Source organism: Talpa europaea, assembly GCF_964194135.1.
Source record: "Talpa europaea genome assembly, chromosome: 7".
Lineage (NCBI taxonomy): Eukaryota > Metazoa > Chordata > Mammalia > Eulipotyphla > Talpidae > Talpa > Talpa europaea.
The window spans coordinates 87,984,951-88,008,548 of NC_140074.1; the positions used below are offsets into that span (position 1 = coordinate 87,984,951).

A 23,598-nucleotide genomic window follows, 5' to 3' on the forward strand; every position below is an offset into this window, starting at 1 on the left:
ATGTGGTAATCTCCCTGGCGGGCCGGGAATCAAACCTGCGCTGCAGAGGCTGCAGACAGCTTCACAGCGCGGCGCTCAACCCACTGCACCACCAGGAAGGCCCCTAGTTTTCATATTATTTTTGGATAAAAACCTAACAGAGGTGTTTCTGGATCATATGGTATTGCCTCAGGCAGTACTACACTGATAAAAAAACAAACAAACAAAAAAAAACGAGTCATAGAGCAGGCTACATAATGCAGGATGCTTTTGCGAGGGGAAGGAGGACAAAGAAAAAAGGGAGGGGTAAAATTAAAAAAAAAGTGCTCTGTCATCTATAGTATCAGGGGCTGTGAGTCTGCCCTCCAGGCACTTCTCATCTGCTTGATGACTTGTTATTGTAATTGAGATCAAGCTCTAGATGCCCAGCCATGGTTTCAAACTTATCAACAAGCCTTTTTCCACTGATCAGCTTCTGGGGTCCCTTGTCATATACTGGTCTTCAGCCCCCCACCCCAGCCCCCAGGTGTTCCGGTCATACCTCCTGATACGTAGCCTTCCCAGAGTGATCAAGCTTTAAGCTCTTGGTTGATTTGAAAGGCACCTTGTAAGGTTTGGCTCTGACTGATTGACCGGGCAGTTCTGACCTTGTATAGGAATGCAGAACTGCAGGTAACAAAATGGTGGTCGAACAGACCATTTAGGATTAGCAGATCCACGATATGGGATTTCCATCTTTATTTTCCAAAGAAATCTCCATACCATTTTCCACAGAGATTGCGCCCACTTACATTCCCCAACAGTGATGAGATTCCTTTTTCTCCACACTTTGGCTAACAATTGTTGTTTCCATTTTTTCTGACATGGGCCATTCTCACAGGGGTGAGGTGATATCTCGTTGTGGTTTTGATTTGCATTTTCCTTATAATAACTGATGCTGAACAATGTTCATGTGTCTGTAGGCCATCCGAGTATCTTTTAGGAAAACGTCTATTTAGGCAGCCACCTGGCTAGCTCAGTCAGCAGAACATGAGACTTAAATGTCTATTTAGGTCTTTTGCCCATTTTTTAAATTGGGTTGTGTTTTTTTGTTCTTGGATTATATAAGTACTTTGCATCTTTTGGAAATTAGCCTCTTGGCAGATTATAATATGCAAATATCTTCCATTCTGTGGGTCGCATTTTTGTTTTTGTAATGGTTTCTTTTGAGGTACAAAAGCAGAACCCATGACTTACAGACTTACCAGTGTTTGCTAGAGTGTAGGATCAGAATCACCTGGTGTTTGCTGAGAACTTGGCTCTCAGTAAAGAGCTACTGAATCATCTCAAAAAAGGGAACCTGAAAATATTTATAATCGGCATGCATCAATACACAATACAACAGCTTTCATCTAGTCAGAATTGTGCAGCTACCACCATAATTTAATTTTAGAACACATTCGTGATTCCCAGGAGACACCCACCCACAGTCACTCTTTCCTTCCCCCCAACAGCTTCCAACAACCACTATCCTCACTCTTCTACTTTCTGCCTCTGTGCACTTAAATATTCTGTAATTTTTTAAATAAAATCACGAATGCTAAGTGTTTTGTTGTTTCTACATTTTTGCTATTGTTGCTTAGTTTTATCCTTGCCACCACTCAATTTCAAGAAAGAAGTCTTAAAGAAGAAAATAAGTCTTAAACAGCTCAGTAACTCACCTGAGATTTTGTAGCAAGTGGCAGAGCCTGGGTCACTGTACTGAGCAGCTCACAAGGAACACCATTCATTTTGGGTCTATTCATTATGGAATTGACCTCTTTACTGAAGGTTCCTTTTATTTCAGTTGATTGTCTTAGGTTTCCAGATAGATCATCCTATCAGCAAATAATAAATTTTCTTTCTCCTTTCCAGTATTTTTACTTTCTCCCTCTTTGTCCAATTATACAATAGTCATTTCTTATAATGCATACATTCATTATAATATTATTTAAAATTCTGTTCAATATCATGATATACTAATTGTTAAGAACTTGAAGAATTTTGTAAGGTGATGGGAATTTTTTAAAGATTATTTATTTATGGGCCTCCCCTGGTGGCCCAGTGATTGAGTGCTGGGCTACAAAGCTGCACACAGCCTCTGCAGCACCAGTTCGATCCCCAGCCACCAGCGAGGGTCCCACATGGCACTTCAGGCCTCTCCTGCTGCGCCCGCTGCTCCTCTCAGCAGTGTATTTCGTCAGTCTGCCTGCACTGTTTCCCCCCCCCCCCCCCCCCCCGGCTCTGGTGAATTCTCCCATCCTCCTGCGCTTCTGAATGTACCCAGTGCTTGTATAAATAAATAAATAAATCTTTTTAAAAAAAGATTATTTATTTATGCATACAAGAACTGGGGTACGGCCAGAGGAGAGGGAGTAAGGATTCACCAGAGACAGAGTAGGGAACAGAACCAGCAGACTGACTGAAATACACTGCAGAGGGGAGCAGCGGGTGAGACAGAAGAGGTCTGCTGCGCTATGTGGGTGGCTCCCTGGGCGGGATCGAACTGGTGCTGCAGAGGCTGTGGATAGCTTCACAGTTATGTGCTTAACCCCTAGCTCCTCCAGGGAGGCCCCAGGTGACAGGATTTTAAATCTGACCTAGACATTATTCCTGTAACACTGCATTTGCCAAGTTAGATGTTGCTGGAATGACTAAGCTGCGTAAAGATTTTCCATGTTATGTGCTAGCGTCTGTTGTTAGTTTGCTAATCTACAAATAATAAAATTCAGCCTAAGATTTTTTTATTATTATTTTATTTTATATAACTCCTACATCATTTTCATCTTTGCATAATGTATGCATTTTCATTATGGTTGTATTCCCCATACAATTGCACCCCCCCCCCTTTATTTTGACTCTAGTCCTTCCTCTCCCCGCCCCTTCCTCCCTGCCACCACCGTAGTGTGTCTCTGGTTTACAGTTGCTTGTTGATTTTGATTTTTACTTTGTATTGATTAGTCTTTTCCTGGCCTCTCATTTAAGTTTTCTAAATTCCTGCTATGAGTGAGACCATCCGGTATTTTTCTTTTTCTTTCTGACTTATTTCACTGAGCATGATCCCTTTAATGCTAAGAAAATATTTTGCTTATAAGAATGTCCTTATTCATCTTAAGAGCACTTCACAAACAAACATTTATTGGTGCTGATGTTACAGATAGTTGGGGAAATGGATGGAGGCAACCAGAGTGAGGTCACGGAGTTTCTACTCCTGGGGATCTCAGAGAAACCTGAAGAACAGCAGGTCCAGTTTTGGATGTTCCTGGTCATGTTCCTGTTCACAGTGGTGGGAAACATGCTCATCATCCTGGCAATCAGCACTGACCCCCGCCTGCACACTCCCATGTACTTCTTCCTGGCCAACCTCTCCTTCACTGACCTCTGCTTTGTCACCAACACAATCCCCAAGATGCTGGTGAACCTTCAGTCTGAGAACAAAGCAATCTCCTATGAAGGGTGTCTGACACAGCTCTATTTCCTGGTCTCCTTGGTGGCCCTGGACAACCTCATCCTGGCCGTGATGGCATATGACCGCTATGTGGCCATCTGCCGCCCCCTCCACTACACCACAGCCATGAGCCCTGGGCTCTGCATTTCGCTCCTCATCTTGTGTTGGGTTCTCTCTGTCCTCTATGGCCTCATCCATACCCTCCTCATGACAAGGGTGACCTTCTGTGGGTCCCAAAAGATTCATTACATCTTCTGCGAGATGTATGTTCTGCTGAGGATCTCATGTTCAGACACTCAGGTCAATCACACAGCGCTGATTGCCACAGGTTGCTTCATCTTCCTCACCCCCTTAGGGTTCATGATCATGTCCTATGTCCGGATTGTGAAAGCCATCCTCCGAATACCCTCAGCCACTGGGAAGTACAAAGCCTTCTCTACCTGTGCCTCCCATTTGGCTGTGGTCTCCCTCTTCTATGGGACACTTGCTATGGTATATCTGCAGCCCCTCCACTCCTACTCCATGAAGGACTCCGTAGCCACAGTGATGTATGCTGTGGTGACCCCCATGATGAACCCCTTCATCTACAGCCTGAGGAACAAGGACATGCATGGGGCTCTGGGAAGACTCCTCCTAGGGAAAGCCTTCCAGAGGTTGATATGAGGTAATTTTTGACGAAGGGCATTGAAGTGGAAACTGGGAATTTCTTCCCACCATTGTCCTGTGGGGGATACAGGAATGATTAAGAATTCACTCCTGACCAGAATGAGTTCATATATCTGGGATGAAGAAAAGACACCCATGTGTAACTCAGTGTTCCCCAGACCTCACCAGTCTTGGCAATAAATAAAGTCATGCTGACACTAATACAAAAACTTTGTAGGATCAAATCCTTCAACTGACCTGACCAGAGGATCATGGTGTCACCATCCCAGCCTTTCAAAACATACCCAGTCATCCCTTTGGAGGCTCTCTTGTGTTCTCCAGCACATGTATTCATGGTCTTGAGTTCAGACCTTTTTTAAGGGGTCTGTTGCTGTAAACCACTTGCACTACCCTTACTGAGGTGCCCAGAATGAGGCCAGTCCTTTCCTTCCAGGCACAGCCCCTGATGATTCAGTACTGATTCACAGTCCCTCTGCATGTAATCCCTGCTGTTCAGGCAAAACTTATAGAAAAGTTCCTCTCCTTTGCTTAGGTCAACTATCATTTCACATCTCAAAGCAATACTAAGTGCACCTTACTCCTCTTTTTTTTACTACGGAAGAACTCCCAGAGCATTCTATCCTGTCCCGTATTACTATGGCTCTTCCACACACCTCCCCCGCCCCATTTCTCCTGCCTGCAACCACCCTATTCACTCAAAACAAAACTCTTGAGACTATGACATCAACACACACTCATGAACAGGAGTGTGGGTTGAAGCAGATGAGAAAATGGTGAGACCTGTCTCTACTTCAGTTCAACCAGCCTTGTCAAATGCAAGGACAGAAAGTGAATAGTAACTAATGAGAAGATTTATCGCTGGACTGTGGCAATTTGAAAGATGGAGAAGTCCTTTACAGGTGCATCAGTGGGGCAGTACTAACCTGGACTTTGGCAAACAGGGAGAGTTGAATTTATCTTTAAGTTCAGTTCATTCAATTGCTAACAACTGTGAGCACGCACACACATACACACACGCATGCAAGCTTACATCAATACTACATTTTCTTTTTTACTCATCAGACAACACACACTTAGGTCACCTCCATACCTCAGTCATTGTGAATCATGCTGCAGTGAACGTTGGTGTGCAGGTATCTCTTTGAGATCCTGATTACATTTCCTTTGGATATAAAGTCATATGTTGCTTAATGATGGGAATAAATTCTGAGAAATATGTCATTGCAAAATTTCATCATTGTATGAATGTTAGAGTATGCTTACACAAACCTACATGGCAAAGCCTACTACATACCTCAGTGATGTGTAGTGACCAGTGTATAGTGTCCTGTCATTGGCCAAAGTGTAGTTATGTGCTGCACAACTATACATCCAGAAGCAGGATTGCTGGATCATACCATAGTCCTATTCTTAAATTTTTGAGGAATTACCATACTATTTTCCATAATGGCTGTACTAATTTACAATCTCACCGATAGTGTCCAGGGGTCTGTTTTCTCCGCATCCTTGTCAACGCTTGTTATATCTTGCCTTTTGGATAATAGTCATCCTGTGAGGTATGAGGTGATATTGCATTGCGGCTTTCGCTTGCATTTCTCTGATGGTTGCTGATGATGAGATCCTTTTCATACACCTTGTGACCATTTGTACCTCTTCTTTGGAAAAAAGAACTAATCCAATAAAAATGGGAACAGGGCCTATTTATTTATTTGCTTTTGAATTGTTTCATTTCTTTTTTATTTTGGATGTTAGCCCATCACCAGGTATATGGGTTGAAAATATTTCCTCCCATTCTACAGGTTGCTTTTCACTTCGTTTATTGTTTCCTCTGCTCCTTCCTCCCTTCCTCTCCACCATTTGTCAGTCTTACTCGTTTTCCTTCCAGGATCATTTTCTGGCAGAGGAAGTAGAAGAGGAATACTCAGACTCCTTTCATCATTATGCCTTTAGCAAAACGTAAACTTTTTTTTCCTTGTTGGAAGGCAGGGTCTAACAATAACGTAAAAAGTGCTAGTTATGGGCCTCCCCGGTGGCGCAGCGGTTGAGCGCTGGGTTGCGAAGCTGCCTGCAGCCTCTGCAGCGCCGGATCAATCCCCGGCTGCTCCCCGGTCACCAGAGGAGGGTCCCACATGGCGCGCAGACCTCTCCTGCCGCCCGCTGCTCCCCTCAGCAGTGTACTTCGGTCCTTCTGCCTGCTCTGCTCCCCGCTCTGGCTCTGGTGAATTCTCTCACCCTCCCGCGCTTCTGAATGTACCCAGTGCTTGTATAAATAAAATAAAATAAATCTTTAAAAAAAAAAGTGCTAGTTATTACGTGGCCACACACTAATGGGAAGCGATTCCATTGTATGACTTTCAGTCTCATCTCCCGCCCCTATTCACCCTTCCTTTTCTTACACCCTTCTCTGACCTCATCAGCATTCCTGAGGCACCTTATTTCATCTTCATGTCTAAACTCCCAGTGCTGTCCTACCTCCCCCTCTCATCTCATTTCTTTCCATCCTGCCAGTTCCTTGACTCCAAGAAGAGATCACAGAGAAGCCAAGCTCTAGATGTGGCCATAAGACAGTTTTAAGAATGATACAGTAATAATAATAAAAAAGAGAATAATACAGTAGAGGGAGAATAGAGTTACCGGGATGGGGAAGTCGTCTCCCCTGGGGGACAGGAGAAAAGAGACAAGTCAGAAGTGGATGAACTGAAGGTTTCATAGAAATCACGATGAAAAAATTCTGTGGGTGGGAGCTGTACAGATGTACTTATAAAATAAAGTAAGAAAGAGGCATCACTCCCAGAGGCCTCATTTGTGGATATTTCCTGAGTTAGGAAGTTGGAGAGAGAAAAGTAAGACTTTGGAAAAGGTTATATGGGACATTTTACAGTGATAATTCTAACCCAGCTGGCATATAAATGCATATTCTCTCAAAGGTTTTATCATATATGTGAGGAAGGTGTCTCATCAAATAGAGAGACATGGCAGGGGATGGAGATGGAACATTCATTTTTTGATCTTAAGCTATATTATATACGCACTAACATTTGGTGGGTCATTTCCTTCTCGAGACCTTACATATACCCTAATTTTGCCTATTGGAATCTTGTATGGTAGTAAAATGAAGGACCTGATTTTCCGTTTTTTTCTATTCTTTTCTTTTTAAAAAAGATTTATTTATTTATTTATACAAGCACTGGGTACAGTCAGAAGTGCGGGAGGGTGAGAGAATTCACCAGAGCCAGAGCAGGGAGCAGAACAGGCAGACTGATGAAGTACACTGCTGAGGGGAGCAGAGGAAGTGGCAGGAGAGGTCTGAGAGCCATGTGGGACTCTCCCTGGCGGCCAGGGATTGAACCAGTGCTGCAGAGGCTGCGGAAAGCTTCCCAGCCCAGCGCTCAACCACTGCGCCACAGGGGAGGCCCTCTTTTCTTTTTTTAAAGATTTATTTATTTATACATACAAGAACAGGGGTATAGGCCAGAGATGTGGGGTTGAGAAGATTCACCAGAGACAGAGAGGGGAACACAACAGGCAGATGGACTGAAATACACTGCTGAAGGGGAGCCAGGAGAGGTCTGCTGTTCCATGTGGGTTGCTCCGTGGCTGGCCAGGAATCAAATTCATGCTACAGTGGCTGGTGATAGCTTGATAGAGCTGTCATTAACCACTGCACCACCAGGGAGGCCCAAGGACCTGATTTTCTTACAGGTAAAGGGCCAACATAAGAATGGGCTTGTGATTTTAAACAGCTTTCTGCACTCTGGTCTACTGGAATCTCACAACCCCACCAGAAAAAATCTTTAGTGTTTAACCAAAGATAACCCTTTCTTACAAGCATTGTTTTGCAGACCTAGTGGATTTCCAAGGCTTCAACTCATCCAGAAAGTGAGCACAGCCAAACGCAAGCAGAAACTTTCCCAGAGAACTTGCATGGCAAACTCTAATTTCACATCCCCTGTCTTATCCGTTTTTCTCTATAGTGCTTATCACTCACTACATGATATACTGTATATGGTACTTATTTATTTCATTTATTGTGTCTCCATTTGAACGTAAGTTGCATGAGTGCAGAATCTTGTCCATTTTGTTCACAAGAGCCCTAAAAAGCACCTGAATATAGAAACAATTTAATAACTATCAATATAAAGGAACGGATTCCATAGGGTTTCTTTGCAGAACAAACACATCACGCAAATCTTCAGGCATCAGGTTAATGCCTTCATGGGAAATGTTTCTCAACCCAGAAAGGGCAGGAAAGGAGGGACCCGGTTACCCGGCAGGCCGCCGCCCCACAAATACCCGCAACAGGGCACCTTGAACATCTGGATTTCTAAGGCTGTAGATAAATGGGTTCAGCATAGGGTTGATAACTGTGTTGAAAACTCCAACCCCTTTATCCTTGTCCGAAGCCTCTTCTGAACCCAGACGCATGTAGTTGAAGATACCGGTCCCATAGAAGAGGCAAACCACAGTGAGGTGGGAGCCACATGTGGAGAAGGCCTTCTTGCGGCCCTCTGCTGAGCGGATTCGTAGAACCGCAGCTGCCACATGGGCATAGGAGGTGATGATGAGAACCACAGGTGAGCCTGCCATTATGAAACCCAGACCAAAGAGCAGCAGCTCATTGAGTTGGGTGCTGGAGCAGGACAGCGGGAAGAGCTGTGGGAGGTCACAGTAGAAGTGGTTGGATTCATTGGGACCACAGAAGTCAAGGGTAGTTAAGGCAATAGTGTGGGTCAGCGCATTGGAGAGGGCACAAGCCCAGGATGCAGCCACCAGTATCCTCTGAACCGTCAGGCTCATGTGGGTGCTGTAGGTGAGGGGCCGGCAGATGGCCAGGAATCGGTCATAGGCCATGGCTGTCAACAGGAAGCAGTCCACCCCAACCAGAAGGTGGAAGAAAAAAAGTTGGGAGAGGCAGGCTCCATAGGAAATTGTACATTTGTGGGACAGGAGACGACTCAACATTGCAGGAACAGTGACAGTGATGCATCCAATATCCAGAGCTGACAGGTTCCCCAGGAAGAAGTACATGGGGGTGTGGAGTTTGGGCTCTACCACAATGGCTGCTAGGATGCTGAGGTTGCCTCCAACTGTGACCAGATAAGCAAAAAGGAAGATGACAAACACCACAGACTGAAGCTTTTCTGTTTCCACAAGGCCCAGAAGAATAAATTCAGTCACAGTTGTCCTGTTGGTCTCAATGTCTGGATCCATGAGTCCTTGTAAGGAAATGTCCAAAAAGGGGAAGTGTCAGTCCACTTACTTAATTTATTCAACATAATGTCTTAAAACACCCATGTTCTAAGCCCCATAGAAAGTTTCCCAGCTGTCAGTTGATGAGTTTTCCACTCCCCGGGTCACACTTGATCACCAGCCTCCTCCATCATTGCAGCACCTTTGCTCTCTTCTCTGTTGAGTTGCCCAAAGCTATCACCACTTTATCCCTCCCATCTTATGCTATCTTAAAAGGGTCACGATAGTTGGGAAAATAAATCAAGATAAGAGCAGACGTCCTTTCTAAATGTAATAAGGTCAAGCAGGCATGTCCCTATTTTACTTGAAGAATCAGCCCAAATAATGAACATATTTCAAAATAGAAAAATTAATGTCATTTCCAGAGAAACTAGAAATCATTTGAAAATATAACCTACATTTTGAAGCTTCTAAAAATAATGAATTTCAAGTGAAGATATGTCAAGAATCAGGGAGAAGATACCCATGATAGGGTTATGAGATAGTCCAGCTAGGTACATTTCTGCAAGATGAGAGACATACTGTAAACTCTAAGTTCAAAACCCATTGGTCAAAAAGTTGACAGTTTTCATGTTGCTAAAATTGAACCCTTATGCTGGACTATGAATAACAGCTTAATTTAAAGTTATTTTTTCAATTTATAGTGTCTGATACCAACCTCTGTAAACAAAATGTAAGCATGACCCGAGGATTGGTTGCTGGTAGGAGCAGTTAGTTTAGTGCATTGGCAGTCACTGGTCTTCCACTTGCCCTTGACTCAGTCATGATAGATTTACCAATGGTTCTGAGGAGATGTCCTCAAAGGAAGCAGGCAAATACATGACCAGATTGAGCTAAGTCTCTTGGATCGTATAATTAACACCTGATCAAAAAATTATAAATGCCTCTGTACTGCCCATGTAAAAGCAGAGCTAGAACTCTACAAAAGGTAGGGTTATTCTCTTGCATAGAATACTCTGAGTCAAGGCTGGGAAGTAGTCAGTCTATAACTCTGAAAAAAAGTGTCAAGTGTGATGAGGACCTGACCAGGTATGGTGAGATTTAGGGCAAGAGTGGTTAAGAACACCCCAGAAATCAGAGATACTATAACAGTGTAACTGATAGGATGACTGTCTAGGAACGTAGTCACTAAAAAAGGACTAAATCCTTTGTTCATAAAAGTGGAACTTGAGTGCATAGATTGATGAAAGGATTATCTGGTCTCAGTATGATCCAAGCAGACAAAATAGCTGAATGAGACGTAGCCCAGGTAAGCTAGAAAACACAATTTAAAACTCTACATTAACAACAACAAAAAAAAAACCTTAAAAAAAATAAACAGGTAAATTCTTGTGGCATGAGGTTAAACAAGGAAAAGAGATTAAACTCTATTTTCTATAAGTTGATCTCCATATAATAACATACACTACCAAGATGTTATACTGGTTCTCATAGAGTCATAGTAATATAGAGGGTTTCTTTTTTTTCCCTTGTGGTTTTTAAATTTACAAATTACTATATTATTTTATGATAATTAATATGCTGCTTATGAATGGCTGAACTATTACCACTCTCTCCAGGACTATGTCTTTGTAAATCTCAGAGCCACTTGCCATTGGGTGGGTCCTGGGTGTTGTCAGACCTGCCCCAATCACTTTTATTTTCAACCATACTCCATTTCTTGTGACTAGCTGTCATTTAACTAAGCAGCAAGAGCCTTTCTTCTGATAATCTGAGGTGATGTGGTCTTTTCTCCAGTCACCGAGGATATGGCCTAGCTCTAGTAAGCCTCTGATCCCACCACTGCCACGATTTTATGGGTCTTAAAATGATTTTATGGGTCTTAGTCATTAAAAACCCTGAAGTCATTTCTCAGACATGACCTTCCTTTTCTCTCCAACTGCTAAGAAATGACCCAGACAGTCATCCCTCTCAGGTGCTGTGTTACAATGTGTGACAGTTAAATCTCAATGCTGGCTGTATATTAGAATGATGTAGACTTTTCTGATATCCAGAGTCCAACCCAGACCAATTAAGTCAGAATTCCTAGGGTGGGACCCGGATGACAATATATTTTTATTTTATTTTATTTTATTTTATATATATTTAACATCATTCTTCCTTTTGTACAATACATGCTTTCTCTTTTCAGGTATAGTCCTGGCAAAATTCCCATCACCAATTCTCCCCATGCACCATCACTATTTAGCGCTCACACGTCATCACCTCTGTTTTTGAAAACCCCTGAAGGAGCACTTCCAACTACCAGCTTATTCCTTCAGATTTAACACATAGTCTTTTCTCATTTTACTTTTATTCATAACTCCAAAGGGAGAAGTGGCAATTTTGAAGAGACAGATTACAGGGGAGAGACGAGCACAAGGGACTATGGTGATGGTTCACGGGTGACTTGGTGGTGGGAATTTTACCGGGACTACACCTGAGAGGAGAAAGCAAACATTGTACAAAAATGAACAATGATGTAAAATATAAATTAATTAATATTATAATATTAATACACAAAAAGTGGGGGGGAACACAAAATTTAAGATGTCTTACCAAGGTTTGGTGGTTCAAATTTTCAGCTAATCCCTTGTTTGGACTAGATTATTGGAATCACCTGGGAAGCTTTAGCAGACAGTGATCATGCCTGGGCCTTTCACCAAGAATTCTGATGCAGTTGGTTTAATGGGCGGTGTCTGGCTATGGCGTGCTATTGAAATTTCCCAGGTTGTTCCAATATCCAGCCAGCAGAGGAACCTCTAATGTGAGAGGTTGGATAATGACTCATTGCTCTCTTCCTCATTGCTTTTATCCTTACACCAGGTCTTCCAGCTTCTAGACCCGCTTCTTCCACAAGACACCTCCACTCAGGCTTGTGGGCAAGGCAATAACTACAGACTGACCCACAATTTCAAGTGAGTAACATGCCTTTCAGTGGAGACTGTAGTATAGCAAGATGTTTCCAATTTTGAGTGATCTCAATGACCAACCTCCCAAATAAGGTCTCCATTGTGTGTGTTCAGGTCATTGGTAAGCAGCAGAGAGAGACTGCAGGAATGAAAAGTTAGACTTGGTGATTTCCAAATATCCTTAAAATTCTGAAATATCAATAGTAATGTGTCTGGAGACTATAATCATCAGATTTGATTGTCATTGAAAAAGTTGATGATAAATGCTTTGCCAATTGGATGGATAACAACTTTTTAACCTATATTAACAAACAATTACATTTTCCCTTTGGGTACATTTTAACACAAGCATTAGATTGTGACCCTGTGATTTTCTACCTGCTTGCTCATGCTATTTTCTCTACCTGTAACAGTTTATTTCCAAGAAAAGGGCATTCCTTATGCCCAAGTATTTCAAGACTTGACTCATATGCTGGTTGCTAAATTAATGCTTCCTAGAATCTTCCCTATCTCTAAAGGCACTTGGGCATTCCTTCTCTCTCTCTCCCCACTTCTGCCGCCCCCCATCCCTCTAAAGTCCCACTACTTATTATTTCATGGACCTCATTACTGCTTAGTTTCTAGCTAAATCATTTGTCTATAGAGAGTATCTACACTGCTTTTCTATAAGCAGCTTGAGGACAAATACAAATGATTCAGTTTTCCAATAGGAATACTTCTCTTAATACTTTTCACATACTGGGCATTTGTTATTTCTTAAATAAATAACTGATTCAAATTCCCATAATATTTTAGAAAAAAGAGATATAAGTATGATCTAGAGTCATCACAGAAGCCTTTCTGGACTATTAGAATTTAGGCCCAGCTTTTATGGATGAGTATGATTTAGGGGAGTTGCAGGGGCAAGTGCAGGGTGCAAGGGAATATTACTACTTTTCTTAGTTTTGATGGAATGAGTGAGTGGGAATATAACAATTCACATACTGACAAGTTTCTGTTCATGTAAACCACATCAAAGAATACGGTACTGAGGAGGGTAATCACTTACAGACAAATAAGTTATAGCCAAAGATAGAAGCACCACAAAACAAACTTTGCCAAAGCTCAGATGGCCAGATATGCAGCTTGCTTGAGATAAGGGAAATCTGGGATGACCTCTGATAGTGCAGAGACACACAAGTGTCACTGAAGAACACACCTGCATTAACACTCTTGGAGCTTTGAAATAAGCCCCAGGTTCTCCTTACTGCACTATTACAGCTCCCTCCTCTGGAACTCAAACCAATCCCTCCATGGTCCCAATATGAAAAAGCTCAACAAGGTCTCCAACTGGACTGACGGTTCTAAGTTGCCTGAGGTGGGTCCTGGACAGTGAACTGGACTCAGTGAATCCCCTCATACTCACTCTTAAGAGGCACAGAGCCCAGACTTCATCCAAGAAAGACAGAATAGGCAAACAAAGAGACCCAGAAAAGGAGCCAGGACCTCTGAATCTTCTCCCAGATCTTCCCCTTTCAGGGACCTTGGCTGCACCCTGTTAAAGTGATGTTTGAGCTGATGACAGTGGAAGGGCCGTCTGTGGAAGGGTCGCGTGAGAGGAGGACCCACGGGAATACTCAACCTGGCGTGGGCACAATGTCGGTGAGGCTTCTTCAGGCAAGAGAGTGCGGAGCCACACAGACCCAGTTATCCACTCAGAAAGCTAGTAAGGGGATATATAGGAAAACAAGCAATAGCTTCTCTATCATAGAGCTGTCTTCATGATGGTGTTATGTCCTGGAGGCCTCAGAAATTAGGAGGTCTAATTTCAGAAAATCTCCTCCCAGGAAGGAGGCAAGGATGAGCAGAGAAGTAAGTTGTTTTGTAACAACTCAAACCCTTCATAAGAATAGCAATAGTATCTCATACCTCTTGATATTTCCACTTTCTTCAAAAAAAAAAATAAATAAAGGCTATTTCAAGTTCTGGCTTTATGGAAGGCAGTTATGGAAGGTGGTATAAATTTCCAGATAATGGTGGGGCCCCTGCAGCCTGCAGGACTTCTCCATATCCTAGAAGTCTCCCAGGAAGCTAGAGGTGTAATTGAGACTAGATACAGGTTTCCTAAGGAAATCAAGTAGGGCCTTCTGACAGAGAGCTAATTTCCAGACTTGCCTGGACCTGAGGATGAGGCAAGGGGCAGAAGCTTTCTTCAAACCCTGTCTGCTATCAATGTGTCCTCTGGAACACGGTGCGCTCTCCCTCGGGGCTTTGTTAGCAGGGTGAGACTCTGTCTTGGGGATACTGTAATGATTCTCAACATGGTGATGAAAGAGGCCTCCTGTGCTGGAAGGACCCCTGGGAAGCTGCCTACCTACACGCTTGTGTGGTCCAGGTGCTTAGACAGTTTTGTGGATTTGTTTCTGGACCTTTATTCTGTTCCTTCGGAGGCCTGGAGGAGCATGTTTCCCTCCAGGTCCCTGCGTGGACAGGGCCACTCTTGGACTGAGACTGAGAGACTAGATTTTGCTTAATATTAGAGCCTCATTAAGGCCCACAATCAGACCAAGTCTGGCAGCCCTATCTATGAGAGTGTGTCTTTGTCCAGGTCCCCAGGTAGAAGAAGGGTTCTCAGCCCACCAATTAAAAGAGCAGGAGCTAGCTTGGGGCACCTTCAAGATCTGTGTCAGACTGAGGTCGACAGACCTGCCTGAGGGGGAACAGAAAAAGATGACTATGAGGCCCCTGGACAGGTAGGAGTGTTTCTGGCCCACAACTACAAGGTGCTAAAGTCAAGATATAAGGCTGTTTCAGCATCTACGCTATGATCGAGGTTGAATACGTGTTTCAAGATCATGGATGGGTCTGTCTCTTGCCTCATCCCTGGGTGGGCAGGATTGGCAACAAAGAGCAGCTGGAGTTGGGTCACCAGTCACTTTAGCATCCACAGCCAAGACCAAGGTTGGCAAGCCTGCCAACAGGGTCTCAGCTAGATATGATAGCTGCTGGGCCCCTTGGCAGTTGTTGCTAATGCCAAAAACAAGGCCAATGGGGCTATCGCCAAGTCCAAAAAGGGACAGGGATATGTCCAGGTCTGTTTCTGGGACTTCTGTCAGTGAGTCTGCAAAGGTACAGGCCAACCTTCTCAAAACAGCCCTCCTCAGGCTTGGGCTCCACCAGCGACTCACAACCTCTGCTTATATCCCAAAGCTCCCAAAAAAGGCACTGATGTCTGAGGAAGGCTGCCAAAATATTGTTGCTGAAGTGGGAATATAAGTGGAGGAAACTCCTCTTCTGCCTTCTTGCTGACAATTATTACATCGTGTGTGTTGGTATGTGTGTGTAATATACTGTATGTATCACATATACTGTACATGTGATCAAACTGATCAAATTAGGAACATTTTATGACATTGTGGAAATTTTTATCAACTGGTGCAAAAGTTACAACATACACAAAAATAAATTTTTTGTATATTAAATATTTGACATAAATGAGAAGGCACTAAAAAAATTGTTGACAAATATTTATACAGCATTTAGGTGTAAAAGTCATTTCTATGCATGATACAAAACAAAGAAAATAAAATTCATAAAAATCTTAAACTTAATTTGGACAAGACACCCAAAAACAAAGCCAAAAACAACTGGGAAATTGCAGGAGATATTTTCAGCATATATAATAAAGAGATAATATCCTAAAACATGAAGTGTTTCCACCAATCATTAAGATAAACTACCCTCAAAGGAACAAAAGCATGAGCAGACAATTTTGAAAGAATAAATATAAATAACAAATAAATATGTTAAAAATCTATGACCTATACTCATAAACAAAGATGATCAAATTTTAAAAAAACTAAAATTTTATCTAATTATCAAAGACAAAAGATCTATTTATAGTACCCAGTGATGTCAACAAGTGAGGTAACAGGTTTTCTCATAAACTGTCCATGTAAAATAGTATTCATTTTTGGATGAAAAGAAAAGCAGATATTTATGAATTTTTATTCTTGCATTTCCTTAGTATGGTAGTGTGTGCACACACACCCACATAATGTTTATGAATTTGACCTGTGGAAATAATTTGAATGTGTGGAAAGATAGATAAATAAGAATATTCAGCCCAATGTTATTAGAAATTTAAAAAAGAAAAAAATGAGTTGTATCAACAGAGGGATAGTCAAATAGATTATATGTTGTACATGAAATGAAATGTCGAGGTGCATTAAAATGAATGAAATAGGTTGGAAAGCTGACACATGAAGAACTCTACTATGTAATGTGGCCAGGGAAAAGGCAGATTGCAGAGTAGTAAGGAGTTTCCAAGAAATGTGTGCTCACACAACTGAACAGCGAAACACCAGCTGTTATATTTACTTTGAAAGAATGGGATTATTGTGGGGATGCTTTGAAAAGCTGTTGATGACATTCTGCATTGTTTCAACTTTTACAACACGATGTATTACATGCATGAAAGAATTTTAAAGTAGAAAAGTTTCCACTTGGGAACAAAAAACAGGGGACAAATTCCAAATAAAGGGGAACTTCCAGATTGTTAAAGGAGCTCAATGATTCTGGAGGGTGGACAGAATACTGGGGATCAGTGTCCTTGATCATTCTTTGTAAAACTGAACCAATCGGTACCTCCAACCCCAGGGAGGATGCCACACAACATCCTCCCTTGAGGTTGTAGATGAGTGTTCACGTGGCAGGTAAGGGTCACAGAAGTATTTGGAAGGAGACAATAAGCTCTGTTTTGCAACAGTGTTAAATGCCAGTGGGTAGAGGTGAAGGTAGAAGATGTGGTAACTCTCAGGGTAGACAGAGTGAGACAGTCTCTGTGTTCACTAAGACTAGTAGAAGCAGAACATCAGCGATGGAGAAACCTTGATGATTATCTTCTGCCTCTGCCAAGTACAAGCCCAGAGGAGGTACAGAAATCCATTCAAGAACACTGTGGACAAGGGCTTCCCTGGTGGCACTAGGGGTTAAGACGCAGCCTATGAAGCTGTGCGCAGCCTCTGCAGCACGAGTTCCATCCCCAGCCAGGGAGCCACCCATATGGCACAGCTTCAGACTTGCTCGCTGCTCCCCTCAGCAGTGTATTTCAGTCAATCCACCTGTTCTATTCCACACTCTGTCTCTGGTGGATCCTCTTACCCACCACACCCCTCGTCTGTACCCCAGTTCTTGTATGCATAAATAAATCAATCTTAAAAAAAAAAAGAACATTGTGGACAAGTAGTGACGCGGTAAGAACCCTATCACATAGGTCTTCTGTGGCAGTTGCCTTGGCACTTAGAGGAAGCACGTGCTCAGTGTCCCTGAGGTGTGTCTGGTGACTGAAAAGGAAAGAGCCCTCATTTCCCCATGTCTTTTCATAGTGTTGGCAAGAATTGCACCAAAGGCAGTGAGTCAACTGTTAAGCTGAGCAATCAAAAACTTTGATGACATTTGAAAGATGTAGATAGACAAACGCCCAGCTCACATTTTCTGCTCCTTTCCCTTTTGAGAAGCCTTCCCCATAACATTCTAGGAGAAGCTTCTGTTCAAAGATTCAGTAAATGAGTTCCCTGTACACTGTTTATCACTTTCTGTAAAACCTAAACATTATTGTCTTCTTGGTAGAAATAATTGACTACAATGACGGCATTAGAACTGCCAACGAGCTGTCAGTGTGAGACTATACAGCGGAAGCCATCTCTCTCATCCCTGACCCACGAACGTTGTTATCCCTCCTTGTTCCTCTAACCTTTTAACAGTCTCGAGGCACCCTATTCAATTTCTCCATTCAAACTCATCTTCCACTCGAACTCTGAGCCCTGTTTGGTCCTGTCCAATACCTCCAACCTTCTTTATCAACTTTCTTGGATTGCAGTTCTATCTTGTTTATCCCTATTCCTCATCATTCATTTTCACTTTTCCACAGATTGTCCACCTACAGATTTGTCTTATTTCCTACCTCCATGTCCTTTCTCTTCACCCCCCTCTTATCCCAACATTCAAATCCCTTCACCCACATAAAAATGTCATGGAGAAACCAAGCGACACTGCAGATCAATAGCAAGTTTTGGGGAAATTAATCAGGAGACATCAGTGACTCAGTATAGACACATAAATGGTCAATTAATGCTAAAAAGGAGACTAGAAAGGAAATACTACCAAATAATGACTGGGCTAACATCTGGTATCTCATCTTCAAACAACATGGCAGAGTGCTTTAGTTTAGAAACATACTTCCATAATGATAATGGAAATTTTGGGTGGAGCATCACCATGGGACTTGTATTTAAGACATATAATGTCTTAGTGAGGGGGTTTGGATATGTAGAGCGTGAATTTAGAGAGAAATTTAATAATGAATATTCTGGGGTATTTTTTTAAAATGTACTTATTTATGCATACAAGAACTGGGGTACAGGCCAGAGGTATGGGGGATAAGAGGACTCACCAGAGACAGAGTGGGAAACCGAACAGGCAGATGGACTGAAAACACTGCTGAGGGGAGCAGCAGGTGAGCCAGGAGAGGTCGGCTGTGCCATGTGGGTTGTTCCCTGGCTGGCCAAGGATCAAACTCTGCTGCAGTGGCTGGTGACAGTTTGATAGCGCTGTCTTTAACCCCTACACAACAGGGAGGCCCAAGGACCTGATTTTCTTACAGGTAAAGGGCCAACATAAGAATGGGCTTGTGATTTTAAACAGCTTTCTGCACTCTGGTCTACTGGAATCTCACAACCCCACCAGAAAAAATCTTTAGAGTTTAACCAAAGATAACCCTTTCTTACAAGCATTGTTTTGCAGACCTAGTGGATTTCCAAGGCTTCAACTCATCCAGAAAGTGAGCACAGCCAAACGCAAGCAGAAACTTTCCCAGAGAACTTGCATGGCAAACTCTAATTTCACATCCCCTGTCTTATCCGTTTTTCTCTATAGTGCTTATCACTCACTACATGATATACTGTATATGGTACTTATTTATTTCATTTATTGTGTCTCCATTTGAACGTAAGTTGCATGAGTGCAGAATCTTGTCCATTTTGTTCACAAGAGCCCTAAAAAGCACCTGAATACAGAAACAATTTAATAACTATCAATATAAAGGAATGGATTCCATAGGGTTTCTTTGCAGAACAAACACATCACGCAAATCTTCAGGCATCAGGTTAATGCCTTCATGGGAAATGTTTCTCAACCCAGAAAGGGCAGGAAAGGAGGGACCCGGTTACCCAGCAGGCCGCCGCCCCACAAATACCCGCAACAGGGCACCTTGAACATCTGGATTTCTAAGGCTGTAGATAAATGGGTTCAGCATAGGGTTGATAACTGTGTTGAAAACTCCAACCCCTTTATCCTTGTCCGAAGCCTCTTCTGAACCCAGACGCATGTAGTTGAAGATACCGGTCCCATAGAAGAGGCAAACCACAGTGAGGTGGGAGCCACATGTGGAGAAGGCCTTCTTGCGGCCCTCTGCTGAGCGGATTCGTAGAACCGCAGCTGCCACATGGGCATAGGAGGTGATGATGAGAACCACAGGTGAGCCTGCCATTATGAAACCCAGACCAAAGAGCAGCAGCTCATTGAGTTGGGTGCTGGAGCAGGACAGTGGGAAGAGCTGTGGGAGGTCACAGTAGAAGTGGTTGGATTCATTGGGACCACAGAAGTCAAGGGTAGTTAAGGCAATAGTGTGGGTCAGCGCATTGGAGAGGGCACAAGCCCAGGATGCAGCCACCAGTATCCTCTGAACCGTCAGGCTCATGTGGGTGCTGTAGGTGAGGGGCCGGCAGATGGCCAGGAATCGGTCATAGGCCATGGCTGTCAACAGGAAGCAGTCCATCCCAGCCAGAAAGTGGAAGAAGAAAAGTTGGGAGAGGCAGGCTCCATAGGAAATTGTACGTTTGTGGGACAGGAGACGACTCAACATTGCAGGAACAGTGACAGTGATGCATCCAATATCCAGAGCTGACAGGTTCCCCAGGAAGAAGTACATGGGGGTGTGGAGTTTGGGCTCTACCACAATGGCTGCTAGGATGCTGAGGTTGCCTCCAACTGTGACCAGATAAGCAAAAAGGAAGATGACAAACACCACAGACTGAAGCTTTTCTGTTTCCACAAGGCCCAGAAGAACAAATTCAGTCACAGTTGTCCTGTTGGTCTCAATGTCTGGATCCATGAGTTCTTGTAAGGAAATGTCCTAAAAGGGGGAGGTGTCAGTCCACTTAATTTATTTATTCAGCATAAATGTCTTAAAACACCCATGTTTAAGCCCCATAGAAAGTTTCTCAGCAGTCAGGTAATGAGTCTTCCACTTCCCGGGTCACACTTGATCACCAGCCTCCTCCATCATTGCAGAGCCTTTTTTCTCCTCTCTGTTGAGTTGCCAAAAGCTATCACCACTATATCCCGCCCATCCTATGGTAGCTTAAAACGTCTGGATAGCTGGGAAAATAAATCAAGATAAGAGCAGACGTCCTAAGTGTAATAAGATCAAGCAGGCATGTCCCTATTTTGCCTGAAGAATTAGCCCAAACAATGAACATATTTCAAAATAGAAAAATTAATGACATTTCCAGAGAAACTAGAAATCATTTGAAAATATAACCTACATTTTGAAGCTTCTAAAAATAATGAATTTCAAGCAAATATATGGCAAGAATCAGGGAGCAGATACTCATGATTGGGCTTTCAGATAGTCCAGACAGGTACATTTCTACAAGATGAGAGACATTCTCTGAACTATAAGTTCAAAACCCATTGGTCAAAATGTTGATAGTTTTCATGTTGCTAATTGAACCATTATGCTGTACTTTGAATAACAGCTTAATTTAAAGTTATTTTTTCAATTTATAGTGTCTGATACCAACTTCTGAAAACAAAATGTATGGATGACCCAAGGATTGGTTGCTGGTAGGAGCAGTTAGTTTAATGCATTGGCAGTCACTGGTCTTCCACTTGCCCTTGACTCGGTCATGATAGATTGACCAATGGTTCTGAGGAGATGTTCTCAAAGGAAGCAGGCAAATACATGACCAGATTGAGCTAAGTCTCTTGGATCGTATAATTAACTCCTGATCAAAAAATTGTGAAAGCCTCTGTACTGCCCATGTAAAAGCAGAGCTAGAACTCCACTAAAAGTAGGGTTATCTCTTGCATAGAATACTCTGAATCAAGGCTGGGAAGTAGTCAGAGTCTGATAACTCTGAAAAAAAGTGTCAAGTGTGATGAGGACCTGACCAGGTATGGTGAGATTTAGGGCAAGAGTGGTTAAGAACACCCCAGAAATCGGAGATACTATAACAGTGTAACTGATAGGATGACTGTCTAGGAACGTAGTCACTAAAAAAGGACTAAATCCTTTGTTCATAAAAGTGGAACTTGAGTGCATAGATTGATGAAAGGATTATCTGGTCTCAGTGTGATCCAAGCAGACAAAATAGCTGAATGAGACGTAGCCCAGGTAAGCTAGAAAACACAATTTAAAACTCTACATTAATAACAACAACAAAAAAAAACCTTAAAAAAATAAACACAGGTAAATTCTTGTGGCATGAGGTTAAACAAGGGAAAGAGAATAAACTCTACTTTCTAAAAGTTGATCTCCATATAATAACATACACTACCAAGATGTTATACTGGTTCTCATAGAGTCATAGTAATATAGAGGGTTTCTTTTTTTTCCTTGCGGTTTTTAAATTTACAAATTACTATATTATTTTATGATAATTAATATGCTGCTTATGAGTGGCTGAACTATTACCACTCTCTTCAGGACTATGTCTTTGTAAATCTCAGAGCCACTTGCCATTGGGTGGGTCCTGGGTGTTGTCAGACCTGCCCCAATCACTTTTGTTTTCAACCATACTCCATTTCTTGTGACTAGCTGTCCTTTAACTGGGCAGCAAGAGCCTTTCTTCTGATAATCTGAGGTGAGCGGTGTTTTCTCCAGTCACCGAGGATATGGCCTAGCTCTAGTGAGCCTCTGATCCCACCGCTGCCACGAAATAGCAAAGAATGATTTTATGGGTCTTAGTCATTAAAAACCCTGAAGTCATTTCTCAGACATGACCTTCCTTTTCTCTCCAACTGCTAAGAAATGACCCAGACAGTCATCCCTCTCTGGTGCTGTGTTACAATGTGTGATAGTTAAATCTCAATGCTGGCTGTATATTAGAATGATGTAGACTTTTCTGATATCCAGAGTCCAACCCAGACCAATTAAGTCAGAATTCCTAGGGTGGGACCCGGATGACAATATATTTTTATTTTATTTTATTTTATTTTATATATATTTAACATCATTCTTCCTTTTGTACAATACATGCTTTCTCTTTTCAGGTATAGTCCTGGCAAAATTCCCATCACCAATTCTCCCCATGCACCATCACTATTTAGCGCTCACACGTCATCACCTCTGTTTTTGAAAACCCCTGAAGGAGCACTTCCAACTACCAGCTTATTCCTTCAGATTTAACACATAGTCTTTTCTCATTTTACTTTTATTCATAACTCCAAAGGGAGAAGTGGCAATTTTGAAGAGACAGATTACAGGGGAGAGACGAGCACAAGGGACTATGGTGATGGTTCACGGGTGACTTGGTGGTGGGAATTTTACCAGGACTACACCTGAGAGGAGAAAGCAAACATTGTACAAAAATGAACAATGATGTAAAATATAAATTAATTAATATTATAATATTAATACACAAAAAGTGGGGGGGAACACAAAATTTAAGATGTCTTACCAAGGTTTGGTGGTTCAAATTTTCAGCTAATCCCTTGTTTGGACTAGATTATTGGAATCACCTGGGAAGCTTTAGCAGACAGTGATCATGCCTGGGCCTTTCACCAAGAATTCTGATGCAGTTGGTTTAATGGGCGGTGTCTGGCTATGGCGTGCTATTGAAATTTCCCAGGTTGTTCCAATATCCAGCCAGCAGAGGAACCTCTAATGTGAGAGGTTGGATAATGACTCATTGCTCTCTTCCTCATTGCTTTTATCCTTACACCAGGTCTTCCAGCTTCTAGACCCGCTTCTTCCACAAGACACCTCCACTCAGGCCTGTGGGCAAGGCAATAACTACAGACTGACCCACAATTTCAAGTGAGTAACATGCCTTTCAGTGGAGACTGTAGTATAGCAAGATGTTTCCAATTTTGAGTGATCTCAATGACCAACCTCCCAAATAAGGTCTCCATTGTGTGTGTTCAGGTCATTGGTAAGCAGCAGAGAGAGACTGCAGGAATGAAAAGTTAGACTTGGTGATTTCCAAATATCCTTAAAATTCTGAAATATCAATAGTAATGTGTCTGGAGACTATAATCATCAGATTTGATTGTCATTGAAAAAGTTGATGATAAATGCTTTGC

At 42.5% G+C, this 23,598-nt stretch overlaps 3 protein-coding genes across 3 annotated transcripts; 1 reads left to right on the top strand and 2 right to left on the bottom strand.

The window, feature by feature from the left end:
* Window positions 1-3,145: 3,145 nt before the first annotated feature.
* On the top strand, window positions 3,146-4,108 carry LOC311173783 (olfactory receptor 1D2; the record flags this gene model as incomplete). The annotated part of the gene is made up of 1 exon (XM_084237880.1): window positions 3,146-4,108. The coding sequence occupies one exon, from the start codon at window positions 3,146-3,148 to the stop codon at window positions 4,106-4,108; it is 963 nt and encodes a 320-aa protein (XP_084094006.1).
* A 4,266-nt stretch (window positions 4,109-8,374) lies between these two features.
* On the bottom strand, window positions 8,375-9,337 carry LOC311173784 (olfactory receptor 3A2-like; the record flags this gene model as incomplete). The annotated part of the gene is made up of 1 exon (XM_084237881.1): window positions 8,375-9,337. Exon 1 carries the CDS (start codon window positions 9,320-9,322, stop codon window positions 8,375-8,377), a length of 948 nt encoding a protein of 315 aa, XP_084094007.1. The 5' UTR covers window positions 9,323-9,337.
* A 10,119-nt stretch (window positions 9,338-19,456) lies between these two features.
* Window positions 19,457-20,419, bottom strand: LOC311173785 (olfactory receptor 3A2-like; the record flags this gene model as incomplete). Its single annotated transcript, XM_084237882.1, has 1 exon — window positions 19,457-20,419. The coding sequence occupies exon 1, from the start codon at window positions 20,402-20,404 to the stop codon at window positions 19,457-19,459; it is 948 nt and encodes a 315-aa protein (XP_084094008.1). The 5' UTR covers window positions 20,405-20,419.
* Window positions 20,420-23,598: the final 3,179 nt, after the last annotated feature.